The 19,117-nt window shown below is 52.5% G+C and overlaps 1 protein-coding gene across 3 annotated transcripts in view; it reads left to right on the top strand.

Annotated features, from left to right (window-relative positions):
* BAZ2A (bromodomain adjacent to zinc finger domain 2A) overlaps positions 1–19,117 on the top strand; it is a 242,209-nt gene that overhangs the window by 133,339 nt on the left and 89,753 nt on the right. For all 3 annotated transcript variants that reach the window (XM_075337014.1, XM_075337013.1, XM_075337012.1), the window contains exons 17-18: positions 5,798–5,951; positions 12,350–12,418. In XM_075337014.1, the coding sequence (XP_075193129.1) occupies positions 5,798–5,951; positions 12,350–12,418 (223 nt within the window). The remainder of the gene's footprint in view (positions 1–5,797; positions 5,952–12,349; positions 12,419–19,117) is intronic.

The following is a 19,117-nucleotide window of genomic DNA, read 5'->3' as shown; positions in this document are numbered from 1 at the left end:
GGTTACAGTCACTGCAGTTTCCCTGAGGGACTTTATGTGTTGGGGACTACCGCGCCGGCCGCCCCTGGAGCGGCGGCGCGGCTGAGACTTGTGGTGCGCCGGGGACTTAGCGCCGACCGTGCTTTTACGACGGCGGCGCTTTTAAATCTAGTCCCCGGCTTTTGCGGCCTAGCTCCGCTTCGTTCCCGCCCCCACCCTGTCAATCAGGGCAAGGGAGAGACGCTGTACGGTAGTCAGCGCCGAGGGCTGGAGTCTGATTTACATACTCCAGCCCTCTCACTGGGCACAGTGGGACGCCAGTTCCCGCTCTTTGTCGGCACACGCCCAGGGCCCGCCCCTCTCCACAGGACGCCGGCAGCCATTCCTACATGCAGTCTGGCTGGAGAACGGACACAGGCTCTGGGAGACCCAGACAAGGGATTTCTGAACACCCGCGTTAAGCGGGCGGTAAGCAGCACATTAGTGCTGGCCCCACTAGTGCCACAGTGTTATATTGGTGTATTTTTTTCCCTATACCATATATATATATATATATATTGCACTGTAAGGTCGCTTCTTGGCTGTATACCCTATATTGCTCTGAGGAGACGACAACATGTCATCCGCAAAACGCAAGGGTGCCAAGACACAGGCTGTAAGCGCTGCTTGTGCCGCTTGTGGGGCTGATCTACCGGCAGGTTACAATGACCCCCATTGTGTGCAATGTTCGGTCCCTGTGCCACTTCGTCAGCCGGAGTCTATGGTGGTTGTGGCCCAGGCAGAGTCACCGGTGAACCCTGTCCCGGTGACGGGGACAGAGTTTGCAGTTTTTGCTGACAAGATGCCTGTCACTATGACAAAAATCCTAGAGACCTTGCAGGCCAGGCCGGTCACTCAGACCATGGACACTGCTGCGTCAATGTTCCCCGGTCCCCCTCAGTTGGAGTTAATCCGTGCTTCAAGGGGGTCCCAGGCATCTCAGCCTGACGGCTCTGATTCAGATGACAGTCCCAGGCAGCCTAAGCGAGCTCGCTGGGAGAGACCCTCCACGTCATCACGCGGATCAGGGTCTCAGCGAGAAGAGTCTCTGCGTGATGAGACAGAGGAGGGTGATCAGGAGTCTAATCCTGACACCGCTCTCAATCTGGATACTCCTGATGGTGACGCCATGGTAAATGACCTTATAGCGGCCATCAATAGACTGTTGGAAATTTCTCCCCCTGCCCCTTCTGCAGAGGAGGCAGCTGCACAGCAGGAGAAGTTCCATTTCAGATATCCCAAGCGTAAACTGAGTACTTTTCTGGACCACGCTGACTTCAGAGAATCAGTCCAGAAACACCAGGCTTATCCAGACAAGCGTTTCTCCAAACGTCTTAAGGATACACGTTATCCCTTTCCCCCTGACGTGGTCAAACGCTGGACCCAGTGTCCAAAGGTGGATCCCCCAATCTCCAGGCTTGCGGCTAGATCCATAGTTGCAGTGGAGGATGGGGCTTCACTTAAAGATGCCAATGACAGACAGATGGACCTTTGGTTGAAATCTGTCTATGAAGCTATCGGCGCGTCATTTGCTCCAGCATTCGCGGCCGTGTGGGCACTCCAAGCTATTTCAGCTGGTCTGGCACAGGTGGACTCTATCGTACGTCCAGCAGTGCCGCAAGTGAAGTCCTTAACTTCGCAAATGTCTACGTTTGCGACCTATGCTATCAACGCTGTCCTGGACTCTACGAGCCGTACCTCAATGGCGTCTGCCAACTCGGTGGTTTTGCGCAGAGCTTTGTGGTTAAAAGAATGGAAAGCGGATTCTGCTTCCAAAAAATGTTTAACCAGCTTGCCACTATCTGTAGACAGACTGTTTGGTGAGCAATTGGCTGAAATCATTAAACAGTCCAAGGGTAAAGACTCCTCCTTACCCCAGCCCAGATCAAGCAAACCTCAACAAAGGAGGTGGCAGTCGAGGTTTCGGTCCTTTCGAGGCTCTGGCAAGGCCCAATTCTCCTCGTCCAAAGGGACTCTGAAAGAGCAAAAGGGCTCAGATTCCTGGCGGGCTCACTCACGCCCCAAGAAAGCAACCGGAGGAACCGCTTCCAAGGCGGCTGCCTCATGACTTTCGGCCTCCTCCCTCCGCATCCTCGGTCGGTGGCAGGCTCTCCCGCTTTTGCGACATTTGGCTGCCACAGGTCAAGGACCGGTGGGTAACAGACATTTTGTCTCACGGGTACAGGATAGAGTTCAGTTCTCGTCCTCCACCTCGGTTCTTCAGAACTTCCCCACATCCCGACCGAGCAGAGGCTCTTCTGCAGGCGGTGGGCTCACTAAGAGCAGAAGGAGTGGTGATCCCTGTTCCTCTTCAGGAACAAGGGCAAGGTTTTTACTCCAATCTCTTCGTGGTTCCAAAAAAGGACGGCTCGTTCCGTCCTGTTCTGGACCTAAAGCTGCTCAACAAGCATGTGAACGCCAGGCGGTTCCGGATGGAATCCCTCCGCTCCGTCATTGCCTCAATGTCTCAAGGAGATTTCCTTGCATCAATAGACATCAAAGATGCTTATCTCCACGTGCCGATTGCTACAGAGCACCAACGTTTTCTACGTTTTGTGATAGGTCACGAACATATCCAGTTCGTAGCTCTGCCATTTGGTCTGGCGACAGCCCCACGGGTTTTCACCAAGGTCATGGCGGCAGTGGTAGCAGTCTTGCACTCCCAGGGACACTCGGTGATCCCTTACTTGGACGATCTACTTGTCAAAGCACCCTCTCAAGAGGCATGCCAACACAGCCTGAATGTTGCGCTGGAGACTCTCCAGACTTTCGGGTGGATCATCAACTTTTCAAAGTCAAATCTGTCACCGACTCAATCACTAACGTATCTTGGCATGGAGTTTCATACTCTGCCAGCGATAGTGAAGCTTCCGCTGGACAAGCAGCGGTCACTACAGACAGGGGTACAGTCTCTCCTTCACGGTCAGTCGCACTCCTTAAGGTGCCTCATGCACTTCCTAGGGAAGATGGTGGCAGCAATGGAAGCAGTCCCGTTTGCACAGTTTCATCTGCGCCCACTTCAATGGGACATTCTCCGCCAATGGGACGGGAAGTCAACTTCCCTGGACAGGAAAGTCTCCCTTTCCCAGACGGCCAAGGACTCTCTGCAATGGTGGCTTCTTCCCACCTCATTATCACAGGGAAGATCATTCCTGCCCCCATCCTGGGCAGTGGTCACGACAGACGCAAGTCTGTCAGGGTGGGGAGCAGTTTTTCTCCACCACAGGGCTCAAGGGACGTGGACTCAGCAGGAGTCCACCCTTCAGATCAATGTTCTGGAAATCAGGGCAGTGTATCTAGCCCTACTAGCCTTCCAGCAGTGGCTGGAAGGAAAGCAGATCCGAATTCAGTTGGACAACTCCACAGCGGTGGCATACATCAACCACCAGGGAGGGACACGCAGTCGGCAAGCCTTCCAGGAAGTCCGGCGGATTCTGCTGTGGGTGGAGGACAGAGCATCCACCATATCAGCGGTTCACATCCCGGGCGTAGAAAACTGGGAAGCAGACTTCCTCAGTCGCCAGGGTATGGACGCAGGGGAATGGTCCCTTCACCCGGACGTGTTTCAGGAAATCTGTCGCCGCTGGGGGGTGCCGGACGTCGACCTAATGGCGTCGCGGCACAACAACAAGGTCCCGACGTTCATAGCGCGGTCTCGCGATCAAAGAGCTCTGGCGGCAGACGCCTTAGTGCAAGATTGGTCGCAGTTCCGGCTCCCTTATGTGTTCCCACCTCTGGCACTCTTGCCCAGAGTGCTACGCAAGATCAGATCCGATTGCAGCCGCGTCATACTCGTCGCCCCAGACTGGCCGAGGAGGTCGTGGTACCCGGATCTGTGGCATCTCACGGTCGGCCAACCGTGGGCACTACCAGACCGACCAGACTTACTGTCCCAAGGGCCGTTTTTCCATCGGAATTCTGCGGCCCTGAACCTGACTGTGTGGCCATTGAGTCCTGGATCCTAGCGTCTTCAGGATTATCCCAAGGAGTCGTTGCCACCATGAGACAGGCTAGGAAGTCCACTTCTGCTAAGATCTACCACAGAACGTGGAGGATTTTCTTATCCTGGTGCTCTGCACAAGGAGTATCCCCCTGGCCATTCGCGTTACCTACTTTTCTTTCCTTCCTGCAATCTGGGTTGGAAAAGGGCTTGTCGCTCGGCTCCCTTAAAGGACAAGTCTCGGCACTATCCGTGTTTTTTCAGAAGCGTCTAGCACGAATTTCTCAGGTGCGCACGTTCCTGCAGGGGGTTTGTCATATCGTCCCTCCGTACAAGCGGCCGTTAGATCCATGGGATCTAAACAGGGTACTAGTTGCTCTCCAGAAGCCGCCCTTCGAGCCTCTGAGGGATGTTTCACTTTCTCGTCTCTCACAGAAAGTGGTCTTTCTAGTGGCGGTCACGTCTCTTCGGAGAGTGTCTGAGCTAGCAGCGCTGTCATCCAAGGCTCCCTTCCTGGTGTTCCACCAGGGCAAGGTAGTGCTGCGTCCCATTCAGGAGTTTCTCCCTAAGGTGGTATCCTCTTTTCATCTTAATCAGGATATCTCCTTGCCTTCCTTTTGTCCTCATCCAGTTCTTCGGTATGAAAAGGATTTACATTTGTTAGATCTGGTGAGAGCACTCAGAATCTACATTTCCCGCACGGCGCCCCTGCGCCGCTCGGATGCACTCTTTGTCCTTGTCGCTGGTAAGCGCAAAGGGTCGCAGGCTTCAAAAGCCACCCTGGCTCGATGGATCAAAGAACCAATTCTTGAAGCCTACCGTTCTGCGGGGCTTCCGGTTCCATCAGGGCTGAAGGCCCACTCTACCAGAGCCGTGGGTGCGTCCTGGGCATTACGACACCAGGCTACGGCTCAGCAGGTGTGCCAGGCAGCTACCTGGTCGAGTCTGCACACTTTCACCAAACATTATCAGGTGCATACCTATGCTTCGGCGGACGCCAGCCTAGGTAGAAGAGTCCTGCAGGCGGCAGTTACCTCCCCGTAGGGGAAGGCTGTCTTCGCAGCTCTAACATGAGGTATTTCTTTACCCACCCAGGGACTGCTTTTGGACGTCCCAATCGTCTGGGTCTCCCAATGGAGCGCCGAAGAAGGGAATTTTGTTACTTACCGTAAATTCCTTTTCTTCTAGCTCCTATTGGGAGACCCAGCACCCGCCCTGTTGTCCTTCGGGATTGTTGGTTTTTTCGGGTACACATGTTGTTCATGTTGAACGGTTTTCAGTTCTCCGATGTTACTTCGGAGTGAATTTGTTTAAACCAGTTATTGGCTTTCCTCCTTCTTGCTTTAGCACTAAAACTGAGCAGCCCGTGATCCCACGGGGGGTGTATAGCCAGAAGGGGAGGGGCCTTACACTTTTTAGTGTAATGCTTTGTGTGGCCTCCGGAGGCAGTGCTATACACCCCAATCGTCTGGGTCTCCCAATAGGAGCTAGAAGAAAAGGAATTTACGGTAAGTAACAAAATTCCCTTCTTTTTGCTCTTTCAAGACTTGATATCTTGTTACCTTATCTGCAAGACGTTTAAAAACTGGACATAAGTGTAAATGACAGTGAACATTCCTGAATTGTTTTTGTTTTTGTTTTTTTTTATTATATATAAACGGTTTATAAACAAACGCCCAGTGCAGCTCTTGCGGGTTTTTATTTACAAAAAAAAAAATAAAATGAAAAAAATCTTAGTGATGCCTGCTTTTTAATACAGTATATAACTAAAAAGGATAGAAGATAATGAAGAATCATTTTTTATTGTACACCCTGTCCTTGTATCATGATATCCTACAGGTTGAAATTTGCATTAGGAAAGAAGGTGGGACGACAGGACCTTCAAGCCAACAGTGCCGAGGAGGGTCGGACCAGACGGAGCTCGCGCATTGAGGAAACCGAGGATGCGGTGGGTGATGAATCTGTGTCACTGAAAGCAGCTGAGGATGAGGAGGTAACGTCTACACACTGAATATACTTCTCTTCTCCAGCCGTTTGACTAGTAGACATCAATTGAATACCCATATGGTCACAACCTAGCTAGATTAAAAGATCTTGTAGGATGATGGTGTAGCAATAACTGTAGCCAGTAGCAGAAGATACATATATATATATATATATTTTCTTTGTCGCTCCATTGGGAGACCCAGACAATTGGGTGTATAGCTACTGCCTCCGGAGGCCACACAAAGTATTATACTTTAAAAAGTGTAACCCCTCCCCTCTGCCTATACACCCTCCCGTGCATCACGGGCCCATCAGTTTTATGCTTTGTGTTGAAGGAGGCTGACATTCACACAATGCTCCATATTTTAGTCAGCAGCAGCTGCTGATTATATCGGATGGAAGAAAAGAGGGCCCCTAACAGGGCTCCCGGCATGCTCCCTTCTCACCCCACTGAGTCGGCGGTGCTGTTAAGGTTGAGGTACACATTGCGGGTACACAGGCAGGAGCCACATGCCGTTTTCCTTCCCCATCCCTTAGGGGCTCTGGGTGAAGTGGGATCCTAACCGGTCATCCAGCCACTGGGACCGGGCTCCCTCCGCAGCCCCAGGGGGAATCTGCTGGACAGGAGACTGAGTATCGTCAGGGACATGGCCCTGCATCTACAGGTACTCTGTGTCCCCTTTGGGACGGTGCATGAAGCACCTTGGCCTCAGACGCTGCAGCGACTGCGGTGTGGATTTTTTGACCGGGACTACCGCGCCGGCCGCGGTTTTTACTTTAGTCCCCGGCTTTTGCGGCCTAGTATGTTACACTCCCGCCCCTGGGCCTGCCAGTCAGGGGGAAGGGCGGGACGGTCGGTATGACGCCGACGGTGAGGGCTGGAGCACACTTCGTGTCCTCCTCCCCCCTCACTGTTCACTATGGGGCGCAGATTCCCGCACTTTTGTGGTTCCGCCCTCGGCTCCCTCCTCCCCTCGGAACGCCGGCAGCCATTGTTATATGGCTCTCAGTATGATTCTGCCGGTGGAGAATCACAGAATGTGCTCTGCAGCTGATGGGAGAGGGGGTTCCTAACCGGTCGCCATGCACTGGGACCGGGCTCCATCCGCAGCCCCTGGGGGATTCTGACGGACAGGAGACTGGACATCGTCAGGGACAGAGCCCTGCATCCATAAGGTACTCTATGTCCCCTTTGGGGACGCTGCATGCAGCACCTGGGTTGCAAACGCCGCAGCGGTTGCTGTGTGGTTGGTGAGACCGGGACTACCGCGCCGACCGCGCCTGCTTGCCGGACGCGTTTTTAACTTTAGTCCCCGGCTCTTGCGGCCTAGTACCATATACTCCCGTTCCCGGGCCTGCCAGTCAGGGGTAACGACGGGACGGCCGAATGGACGTCGGCAGTGAGGGCTGGAGCATACTTGGTATCCTCCTCCCCCCCTCACTGTGCACTGTGGGGCACCAGTTTCCCAATCGGGTGCTGGCCACCCTTGGGTGCCGAAGTGTGTGTATATATATATATATATATATATATATATATATATATATATATATATATATATATATATATTTATATATTTATATATATTTATATATATATGATTTCACTGTTCGGCAGCACTATTTGCTTTTGGCTATATGCCCTCGCTGATTACTAAGAGGTGACAACAGCAGGTCGTCCGCAAACAGTGAGGGTGCCAGGGCACAGGCTTTCTTTGCAACCTGTACCTCTTGTGCGGCTATATTGCCGGCAGGTTCCACCTATCATTGCAAATGCATGGCCCCTGGGGCACTCACTCAGCCGGAGCCTCCGGCACTGGTGGGACCCTTGGCTCAGGTGGTACCACTGGTTTCCACTGCACAGATGGCAGGGACAGAGTTTGCACGTTTGACTGAGCAACTCTCTGAGTCGTTTTCACATTCCATGGCCCAGTCTATGAACAGAGGGGCTGCTAAGATACTGGAAGCTTTGCTGTCCAGACCGGTAACACAGGGCCAGGGCGCTGTGAGTTCATCGCTCCCAGGCCCCTCTGGGTCGGTACAACAAGGGGCTCCTGGGGTAACACCCAGATCCCACGGTGAGAACTCCGACACGGACCGCGGCCTCAGATTGAGGACTCTCGGGTGAATGAAGCGGAGGTCGCAGCTCAGGGCTCTGAACCTGACGTTGCTCTCAATCTGGATACACCTGAAGGGGACGCCATAGTAAATGACCTTATAGCGTCCATCAACCAGGTGCTAGACCTCTCTTCCCCATCTTCTCCTATGGAGGAGTCGGCTTCACATTGGGAGAAACACCAGTTTAGGTTTCCCAAATGTACACGGAGTGCGTTTTTTCGATCACTCTAACTCCACAGAGGCTGTCCAGAAGCACAGAACTTTCCGGACAAGCGCTTTACTAAGCGCCTTAATGACACACGTTACCCTTTCACTCCTGACGTAGTTAAGGGTTGGACTCAGTGTCACAAGGTGGATCCTCCAGTCCCCAGAATGGCGGCTAGATCCGTAGTATTAGTGGCAGTTGGTTCATCTCTCATGGATGCCACTGACAGGCAAATAAAGCTTATGATGAAATCCATCTATGAAGCCATAGGCGCATCTTTTGCTCCGGCCTTCGCAGCCGTGAGGGCACTCCAAGCTATCTCAGCTTCTCTGGCTGAGATTAATGCGGTCGTCGGCCGCCCCAAACCGCATCCTCGGTCGGTGGCAGGCTCTCCCGCTTTTGCGACGCATGGTGGCCACATTTCCAAGACCGATGGGTGAGAGACATTCTGTCTCACGGTTACAGGATAGAGTTCAGCTCTCGTCCTCCGACTCGTTTTTTTCAGAACATCTCCGCCCCCCGAACGGACCGTTGCGCTTTTTCAGGCGGTGGACACTCTGAAAACAGAAGGAGTGGTGATCCCCGTTCCCATTCAGGAACGCGGTCGCGGTTTTTACTCCAATCTGTTCGTGGTGCCAAAAAAGGACGGCTCATTCCGTTCCGTTTTGGACCTCAAATTGCTCAACAAACATGTGACAACCAGGCGGTTTCGCATGGAATTCCTCCGATCTGTCATCGCTTCGATGCTCCAAGGTGACTTCCTAGCATCAATCGACATCAAAGATGCCTATCTCCATGGCAGATCGCTCAAGAGCATCAACGCTTCCTTCGTTTCGCCATCAGGGACGAACACCTTCAATTTGTGGCATTGCCTTTCGGCCTGGCGACAGACCCACGGGTCTTCACCAAGGTCATGGCATCCGTCGTAGCGATCCTACACTCTCATGGCCACTCGGTGATCCCTTACCCAGACGATATCCTAGTCAAGGCACCCTCACGGGTGGCTTGTCAACACAGTCTGACCGTTGCTCTGGAGACTCTCCAGAGGTTCGGGTGGATCATCAACTTTCCAAAGTCAAATTGGTCTCCGACCCAGTCACTAACGTACCTCGGGATGGAGTTTCATACTCTCCCAGCGATGGTCAAGCTACCGCTGGACAAACAGCGGTCGCTGCAGACAGGGGTGCAATCCCTTCTACGGGCCCAGTCGCACCCCTTGAGGCGCCTCATGCACTTCCTGGGGAAGATGGTGGCAGCAATGGAGGCAGTTCCATTTGCGCAATTTCATCTGCGTCCTCTCCAATGGGACATTCTCCGCAAATGGGACAAGAGGCCGACGTCCTTGGACAGGAACGTCTCTCTGTCTCTGGAAGCCAAGACCTCACTTCAGTGGTGGCTTCTCCCCACTTCTCTGTCGAAAGGAAAATCCTTCCTGCCCCCATCCTGGGCTGTGGTCACGACGGACGCGAGCCTGTCAGGATAGGGAGCGGTTTTTCTCCACCACAAGGCTCAGGGAACCTGGACTCCGACAGAGTCCTCCCTTCGGATCAATGTTCTGGAGATAGGGGCAGTGTATCTAGCCCTCAAGGCGTTCCATCGGGGGCTCGAGGGCAGGCAGATCCGCATACAGTCGGACAACGCCACGGCGGTTGCGTACATCAACCACCAGGGCGGCACTCCCCCAACCTGGGCCGTGGTCACCACGGACGCGAGCCTGTCAGGTTGGGGAGCGGTTTTTCTCCACCACAGGGCTCAAGGAACCTGGACTCCAATAGAATCGTCCCTTCAGATCAATATTCTGGAGATAATGGCAGTATATCTAGCCCTATTGGCTTTCCATCGGTGGCTGGCGGTCAGGCAGATCCGAATCCAGTCGGACAACGCCACTGCCGTCGCCTACATCATCCACCAAGGCGGCACTCGCAGTCGTCAAGCCTTCCAAGAAGTCCGGCGGATTCTGCTGTGGGCGGAGTCCACAGCCTCCACCATCTCCGCGGTTCACATTCCGGGCGTAGAAAACTGGGAAGCAGACTTCCTCAGTCGCCAGGGCATGGACGCGGGGGAATGGTCTCTCCACCTGGACGTGTTTCAAGAGATCTGTTGCCGCTGGGGACCGCCGGATGTCGATCTCATGGCGTCTCGGCACAACAACAAGGTCCCGGCATTCATGGCAACGGTCTCAGGACCACAGAGCTCTGGCGGCGGACGCCTTAGTTCAGGATTGGTCGCAGTTTCAACTGCCTTATGTTTTCCCTCCTCTGGCGATGCTGCCAGAGTGTTGCGCAAGATCAGGTCCGACTGCCGCCACGCCATTCTCGTCGCTCCAGATTGGCTGAGGCGGTCGTGGTACCCGGATCTGTGGCATCTCACGGGGGGGCAACCGTGGGCGCTCCCAGACCGACCAGACTTGCTATCTCAAGGGCCATTTTTCCATCTGAATTCTGCGGCCCTCAACCTGACTGTGTGGCCATGGAGTCCTGGCTCTTAGCGTCCTCAGGGTTGTCTCAAGATGTCATTGCCACTATGAGACAGGCCAGGAAACCAACGTCCGCCAAGATCTATTACAGATCTTGGAGGATCTTCTTAGCCTGGTGCTCTGAGAGGGGGTTTACCCCCTGGCCGTTTGCCTTACCCAGGTTTCTTTCCTTCCTGCAATCGGGATTGGACAAGGGTTGTCTCTCGGCTCCCTCATAGGTCAAGTCTCGGCGCTTTCCGTGTTTTTTCAAAAGCGTCTAGCCAGGCTTCCGCATGCCCGCACGTTCCTGCAGGGAGTTTGCCACATAGTCCCACCTTACAAGCGTCCGCTGGAACCCTGGGATCTCAACATAGTTCTACGGGCTCTTCAAAAAACCACCTTTTGAACCGCTGCGGGATGTCTCTCTATCACGTCTTTCCCAGAAGGTGGCATTTCTAGTGGCGGTTACTTCACTCCGTAGAGTGTCAGAGCTTGCAGCGCTGTCGTGCAAAGGCCCTTTCCTGGTATTTCACCAGGATAAGGTGGTTCTGCGTCCGGTCCCGGACATTCTCCCTAAGGTGGTGTCCACTTTTCATCTCAATCAGGATATTTCCTTACCTTCATTTTGCCCTCATCCAATTCACCAATATGAAAAGGATTTGCATTTGTTAGATCTAGTGAGAGCACTCCGGATCTACGTGTCTCGCACGGCGCCAATGCGCCGCTCTGATGCGTTCTTTGTCCTTGTCGCTGGCCAGCGTAAGGGGTCGCAGGCTTCCAAGTCAACCTTGGCTCGGTGGATCAAGGAACCGATTTTTGAAGCCTGCCCTTCTTCTGGGCTTCCGATTCCTTCAGGGCTGAAAGCCCATTCTACCAGAGCCGTGGGTGCGTCCTGGGCATTGCGGCACCAGGCTACGGCTCAGCAGGTGTGTCAGGCGGCTACCTGGTCGAGTCTGCACACTTTCACGAAACACTATCAGGTGCATGCCTATGCTTCGGCAGATGCCAGCCTAGATAGGCGAGTCCTTCAGGCGGCGGTCGCCCACCTGTGAGAGGGGGCCGTTGTTTCGGCTCTTTTTATCGAGGTATTCTTTTACCCACCCAGGGACTGCTTTTGGACGTCCCAATTGTCTGGGTCTCCCAATGGAGCGACAAAGAAGGGAATTTTGTTTACTTACCGTAAATTCCTTTTCTTCTAGCTCCTATTGGGAGACCCAGCACCCGCCCCTGTTCCCTTCGGGCTGTTTGTTCTTTTGTGTACACATGTTGTTCATGTGCATTTGTTCTTTTGGTTCATGGTTTCAGTTCTCCGAACATCCTTCGGATTGAATTTACCTTAGACCAATTTATAAGTTTCCTCCTTCCTGCTTTGGCACCAAAACTGATGGGCCCGTGATGCACGGGAGGGTGTATAGGCAGAGGGGAGGGGTTACACTTTTTAAAGTGTAATACTTTGTGTGGCCTCCGGAGGCAGTAGCTATACACCCAATTGTCTGGGTCTCCCAATAGGAGCTAGAAGAAAAGGAATTTACGGTAAGTAAACAAAATTCCCTTCTTTTTTTTTTAGCAGAAATAAAGCGTAATGCAATATAACTTTCATACAGTAATCAGTTGTTTTCATATTTTTTAGTTGCAGGAAGAAGTTTCCTCTAATGTGAATACTTTAGATCTAGAAAGACAGATAGAAAAACTCACAAAGGTAACTTTTATTCAACATGGGGATGAAAATATGGAAGTCCTACATGAAAAAAAGCAGGAATAGCTAATTATGTATTTTAGTGTAGTCCCCAGATTCATACTGCAGACAGACACATACTGACTGCCCCATTACCTCGTCCATGGAGATATATTTTTTTTTTCCCCGGATGTCCGTCTTAACGTGTCCATGCCTGACTTGAAAAATAGGACTCAACTTACCGTGTATTCCATCAGGAAGAGTCTGGTGAATTGAAACCATGTAGGGGAGACACCCAGCAGACACTTCTCTATATGCCAAATTTTACTAATGCTATGTTTAAAAGCCCCCAAACTAATAAAATCTTTGGGTCATCTGGTGCTCTTTTTCATAGAATCATAGAATCTTAGAGTTGAAATGAACCTCCTGGGGCATCTGGTCCAACCCCCTGCTCAAAGCAGGATTCACTAAATCATCCCAGACAGATGTCCGTCCAACCTCTTTTTAAAGACTTCCATTGAAGGAGAACTCACCACCTCTCGTGGCAGCCTCTTCCACTCGTTGATCACCCTCACTGTCAAAAAGTTTTTTCTAATATCTAATCTGTGTCTCCTTCCCATCAGTTTCATCCCATTGCTTCTAGTCTTTCCTTGTGAAAATGAGAATAAAACTGATCCATCTACAGTGTGACAGGCTTTAAGATATTTGTAGACCGCTATTAGGTCTCTTCTCAGTCTTCTCTTTCTTTGTCGCTCCATTGGGAGACCCAGACAATTGGGTGTATAGCTTCTGCCTCCGGAGGCCACACAAAGTATTACACTTTAAAAAGTGTAACCCCTCCCCTCTGCCTATACACCCTCCCGTGGATCACGGGCTCCTCAGTTTTTATGCTTTGTGTGGAAGGAGGCACACATCCACTCATGCATTCTCATATTAGTTATGTCGGTTGGAAGAAAAGAGGGCCCCCACGGGGCCCCCGGCATGTTCCCTTCTCACCCCACTACGTCGGCGGTGTTGTTAAGGTTGAGGTACCCATTGCGGGTACAAAGGCCGGAGCCTCATGCCGTCTTTCACCATCCCTTAGCGGCTCTGGGAGAAGTGGGATCCTGAACGGTCATCCATTTGCTGGGACCGTGCTCCCTCCGCAGCCCCTGTGGGAATCTGCCGGACGGAGTCTATTCAACCTCAGGGACCGGGCCCTGCAACTCTAAGGTACTCTGTGTCCCCATTGGGGATTGTGCAGGAGCGCACCTTCTTCCCGGACGCTGCGGCAGCTGCTGTATTGAGAAGACCGGCGGACTTCCGCGCCGACCGTGCCTGCTTGTCGGGCGCGGTCTCAAATTTAGTCCCCGGCTTCATCGCGGCCTAGTCGCAAAAATCCCGCCCCCGGGCCTGCTTGTCAGGGGTAAGGGCGGGATTGCCGACCTGACGTCGGATGTGAGGGCTGGAGCATCCTGCATGTTTCCTCCCCCCTCACTGATCACTGTGGGGACCCCAGATTCCCGCACTTTCATGGCGCCGCCCACGGCTCCACTCCTCCCCTGAGAGCTCCGGCAGCCATTTTTTGGGCATTCTGCCGGTGGAGGATTCTCAGGAACAGCTCTGCAGCCCTGGGGGACCTAAGGCTGGGAATCTGGAGGCACACACTCCGCTTGTTAGCGGTCGGTAAGCCACACCGGTCACCCGGTGCTGGTCCCCCCTAGGGTGCCGGAATAGATACGTATTTATATATATACCTCTGTTCGGTCGGGCTGTATACCCTGTTTTTGCCCATATACCCTCAGTGATCATTCTCCTAGGAGACAACAGCATGTCGTCCACAAGGAGCAAAGCTGTTAAGGCACAGGGGTTTTTTGCGACCTGTACCTCTTGTGGGGCTATGTTACCTGCGGGTTCCACCTACCCTCACTGTGAGCAATGCTCGACCCCTGTTTCACTTGCTCAGCCGGAGCCTCGGTCACTAGTGGACCCCTCGGCTCATGTAGACCCCCCTGCTCCCCCTGTCCAGGCGGCAGGGTCAGAGTTCTCCTCTTTTGCTGAGAAACTCTCTGAGTCACTTTCACAATCCATGGCTCAGTCTATGGACAAATGGTCTGCCAAGCTGCTAGAAGCTTTGCAGTCCAGACCGGTCCTTACACAGGCCCCGGCCCCTGTTGGATCGTCACCTCCAGGCCCCTCTCGGTCCGAGCCGCAGCGCGCTCCCAGGTTGGGCCCTAGGTCCCACGCGGAGGACTCCTGCCAGGACCACAGTCCTAGACAGGCTAAGCGTGCTCGCTGGGAATCTTCCCCGACTTCTTCACGCACTTTTTACGGCGGTGGACGCTCTGAAGACAGAAGGAGTTGTGACCCCCGTTCCCCTTCAGGAACGTGGTCGCGGCTTTTACTCCAACTTGTTCGTGGTGCCAAAAAAGGACGGATCATTCCGTCCCGTTCTGGACCTCAAACTGCTCAACAGACACGTGAGAACCAGACGGTTTCGGATGGAATCTCTCCGCTCGGTCATCGCCTCGATGTCACAAGGAGACTTCCTAGCATCGATCGACATCAAAGATGCTTATCTCCACGTGCCGATCGCACCCGAACATCAACGCTTCTTGCGTTTCGCCATCAGGGACGAACACCTTCAGTTCGTGGCATTGCCCTTCGGCCTGGCGTCAGCCCCACGGGTTTTCACCAAAGTCATGGCATCCGTCGTGGCGGTCCTACACTCTCAGGGCCACTCGGTGATTCCCTACCTAGACGATCTCCTAGTCAGGGCCCCTTCTCGGGTGGCGTGTCAACACAGCCTTACAGTCGCTCTGACGACTCTCCAGCAGTTCGGGTGGATCATCAACTTCCCGAAATCCAAGTTGACACCGACCCAATCACTGACTTACCTCGGGATGGAGTTTCATACACAGCGGTAGTCAAGCTACCGCGGGACAAACAGCTTTCTCTGCAGGCAGGGGTGCAATCACTTCTTCGGAGTCAGTCACACCCCTTAAGGCGCCTCATGCACTTCCTGGGGAAGATGGTGGCAGCGATGGAGGCAGTGCCGTTCGCGCAATTCCATCTACGGCAGCTCCAATGGGACATTCTCCGCAAATGGGACAGGAGGTCAGCTTCCCTCGACAGGAACGTCTCTCTTTCCCTTGCAACCAAGACGTCACTTCAGTGGTGGCTCCTTCCCAATTCTCTATCGCAGGGAAAATCCTTCCTACCCCCAACCTGGGCTGTGGTCACCACGGACGCGAGCCTGTCAGGGTGGGGAGTGGTTTTTCTCCACCACAGGGCTCAGGGAACCTGTACTCCGATAGTCTTCCCTTCAGATCAATGTTCTGGAAATAAGGGCAGTGTATCTAGCCCTATTGGCTTTTCAGCGGTGGCTGGAGGGCAGGCAGATCCGTATCCAGTCGGACAACGCCACTGCCGTCGCATACATCAACCACCAAGGCGGCACTCGCAGTCGTCAAGCCTTCCAGGAGGCCCGGCGGATTCTGCAGTGGGTGGAAGCCACAGCCTCCACCATCTCCGCAGTTCACATCCCGGGCGTAGAAAACTGGGACAGATTTTCTCAGTCGTCAGGGCATGGATGCGGGGGAATGGTCTCTGCACCCAGAAGTGTTTCGAGAGATCTGTCGCCGCTGGGGAACGCCAGACGTCGATCTCATGGCGTCACGGCACAACAACAAAGTCCCGGCATTCATGGCACGGTCTCAGGATCACAGAGCTCTGGCGGCGGACGCGTTAGTTCAGGACTGGTCGCAGTTCCGACTGCCTTATGTGTTTCCTCCTCTGGCGATGCTGCCCAGAGTGTTACGCAAGATCAGGTCCGACTGCCGTCGCGCCATTCTCGTCGCTCCAGACTGGCCGAGGCGGTCGTGGTACCCGGATCTGTGGCATCTCACGGTGGGTCAGCCGTGGGCACTTCCAGACCGCCCAGACTTGCTGTCACAAGGGCCATTTTTCCATCTGAATTCTGTGGCCCTCAACCTGACTGTGTGGCTATTGAGTCCTGGCTCCTAGCGTCTTCAGGGTTATCTCAGGATGTCATTGCCACCATGAGACAGGCCAGGAAGCCAACGTCCGCCAAGATCTATTACAGGTCTTGGCAAATCTTCTTATCCTGGTGCTCTGATAACGGTTTCTCTCCATTGCCGTTTGCCTTACCCACTTTTCTTTCATTCCTCCAATCCGGAATGGACAAGGGTTTGTCACTCGGCTCTCTCAAGGGCCAAGAATCGGCGCTCTCCGTATTTTTTCAAAAGCGTCTAGCCAGGCTTCCGCAGGTCCGCACGTTCCTGCAGGGAGTTTGCCACATAGTCCCGCCTTACAAGCGTCCGCTGGAACCCTGGGATCTTAACAGGGTGCTAACGGCGCTTCAGAAGCCACCTTTCGAGCCGCTGCGGGATGTCTCTTTATCACGTCTTTCGCAAAAGGTGGCCTTTCTAGTGGCAGTTACATCACTCCGGAGAGTGTCTGAGCTTGCGGCGCTATCATGCAAAGCCCCCTTCCTGGTGTTTCACCAGGATAAGGTGGTTCTGTGTCCGGTTCCGCAATTTCTCCTTAAGGTGGTATCTCCTTTTCATCTCAATCAGGATATCTCCTTGCCTTCATTTTGCCCTAATCCAATTCACCAATGTGAAAAGGATTTGCACTCTTTGGATCTGGTGAGAGCACTCCGGCTCTACGTGTCTCGCACGGCGCCCCTGCGTCGTTCAGATGCGCTCTTTGTCCTTGTCGCTGGCCAGCGTAAGGGTTCGCAGGCTTCCAAGTCAACCTTGGCTCGGTGGATCAAGGAACCGATTCTCAAAGCCTACCGTTCTTCTGGGCTTCCGCTTCCTTCAGGGCTGAAAGCCCATTCTACCAGAGCCGTGGGTGCGTCCTGGGCATTGCGGCACCGGGCTACGGCTCAGCAGGTGTGTCAGGCAGCGTCGTGGTCTAGTCTGCACACTTTCACAAAACACTATCAAGTGCATACCTATGCTTCGGCAGACGCCAGTCTAGGTAGGCGAGTCCTTCAGGCGGCGGTTGCCCACCTGTAAGAGGAGGGCCGTTTCGGCTCTTTTTTTTGAGGTATTCTTTTACCCACCCAGGGACTGCTTTTGGACGTCCCAATTGTCTGGGTCTCCCAATGGAGCGACAAAGAAGAAGGGAATTTTGTTTACTTACCGTAAATTCCTTTTCTTCTAGCTCCTATTGGGAGACCCAGCACCCGCCCCTGTTCCCTTCGGGCTGGCTGTTCTTTTGTGTACACATGTTGTTCATGTTGAATCGTTCTTTTGGTTCATGGTTTTCAGTTCTCCGAACATCCTTCGGATTGAATTTACCCTAGACCAATTCATAAGTTTTCTCCTTCCTGCTTTTGCACCAAAACTGAGGAGCCCGTGATCCACGGGAGGGTGTATAGGCAGAGGGGAGGGGTTACACTTTTTTAAAAGTGTAATACTTTGTGTGGCCTCCGGAGGCAGAAGCTATACACCCAATTGTCTGGGTCTCCCAATAGGAGCTAGAAGAAAAGGAATTTACGGTAAGTAAACAAAATTCCCTTCTTTGCAAGCTAAACAATCATAAATCCTGTAACCGTTCCTCATAGGACATGGTTTTCAGACCAGTCACCATTCTGGTCACTCTTCTCTGAACTTGCTCCAGTTTGTTGATGTCTTTTTTAAAATGTGGTGCCCAGAACTGGACACAATATTCCAGATGAGGTCTGATCAAAGAGGAGTAAAGGGGGATAATGACTTCATGTGATCTACAACGAATGCTTCTGTTAATACATCCTAGAATGGTGTTTGCCTCTTTTACTGCTGCATCACACTGTTGACTCATGTTCAGTCTGTGACCTATTAGTATACCTAAGTCTTTTTCACACATGCTTGTTGGATAGCTCTATTCCTCCCATGCAGTATATTGTCTTTTCATTATTTTTGCCAAGATGTATGACTTTGCATTTCTCCCTGTTAAAAACATTCTATTAGTTGCTGCCCACTGTTCCAGCTTGTTTAGATATTGTTGAATCCTCTCTCTCTTCTCTAGTATTAGCTATTCATCCTAGCTTTGTGTCATCAGCAAATGTAATCAGTTTACCCTTAATTCCTTCATCTAAATCATTGATAAAGATGTTAAACAACACTGGGCCCAGGACAGACCCCCTTCAGACATGTTCCACCTCTTTTTTTATTGGATGGCACTGGGACTGGCTCAGCAGCTGCACTTCTGCTGCAAGAGAAATCTAATAATCCTGGCTGTTTAAACTCTTAGATATTGTGACCGTTGCATCTAAGTGATCAGATGGAAAGTATTGTGTCGATCTCCTTATCCAACAGTCGACAGTTTGGGTTGTTATGGTAGCCAAGGGCCTATAATCTACCATTTTAGTACTCCTGTTTAGCCCTGCTACAGTCAGATCTTATAAAAATAACACTTGACGGGTCAAAAAAATCACTTGCTCTGCAAAAAACAACAAATCCTCACATGGCTTCTTTGACAAACTAAACAAAAGGTGTGCATGGTTCAGGGTGGTATTGACATAACTGTACCAATCTCAGAACAACGTTATCTGCCAGTTGCGTTGGAACATTATTAAATGTATACCGTATTTTTCGGACTATAAGACGCACCGGACCATAAGACGCACCCTGGTTTTAGAGGAGGAAAATGGGAAAATAAAATTTTAAGCAAAAGATGTGGTCATGACACAGTTATGGGGCGAGGATCTGCTGCTGACACTGTTATGGGGTA

Source organism: Anomaloglossus baeobatrachus, chromosome 2 (assembly GCF_048569485.1).
Source record: "Anomaloglossus baeobatrachus isolate aAnoBae1 chromosome 2, aAnoBae1.hap1, whole genome shotgun sequence".
Taxonomy (NCBI): Eukaryota; Metazoa; Chordata; class Amphibia; order Anura; family Aromobatidae; genus Anomaloglossus; species Anomaloglossus baeobatrachus.
The sequence above is the reverse complement of the archived record's forward strand: the minus strand, read 5'-3'. Positions and strand labels throughout refer to the sequence as shown.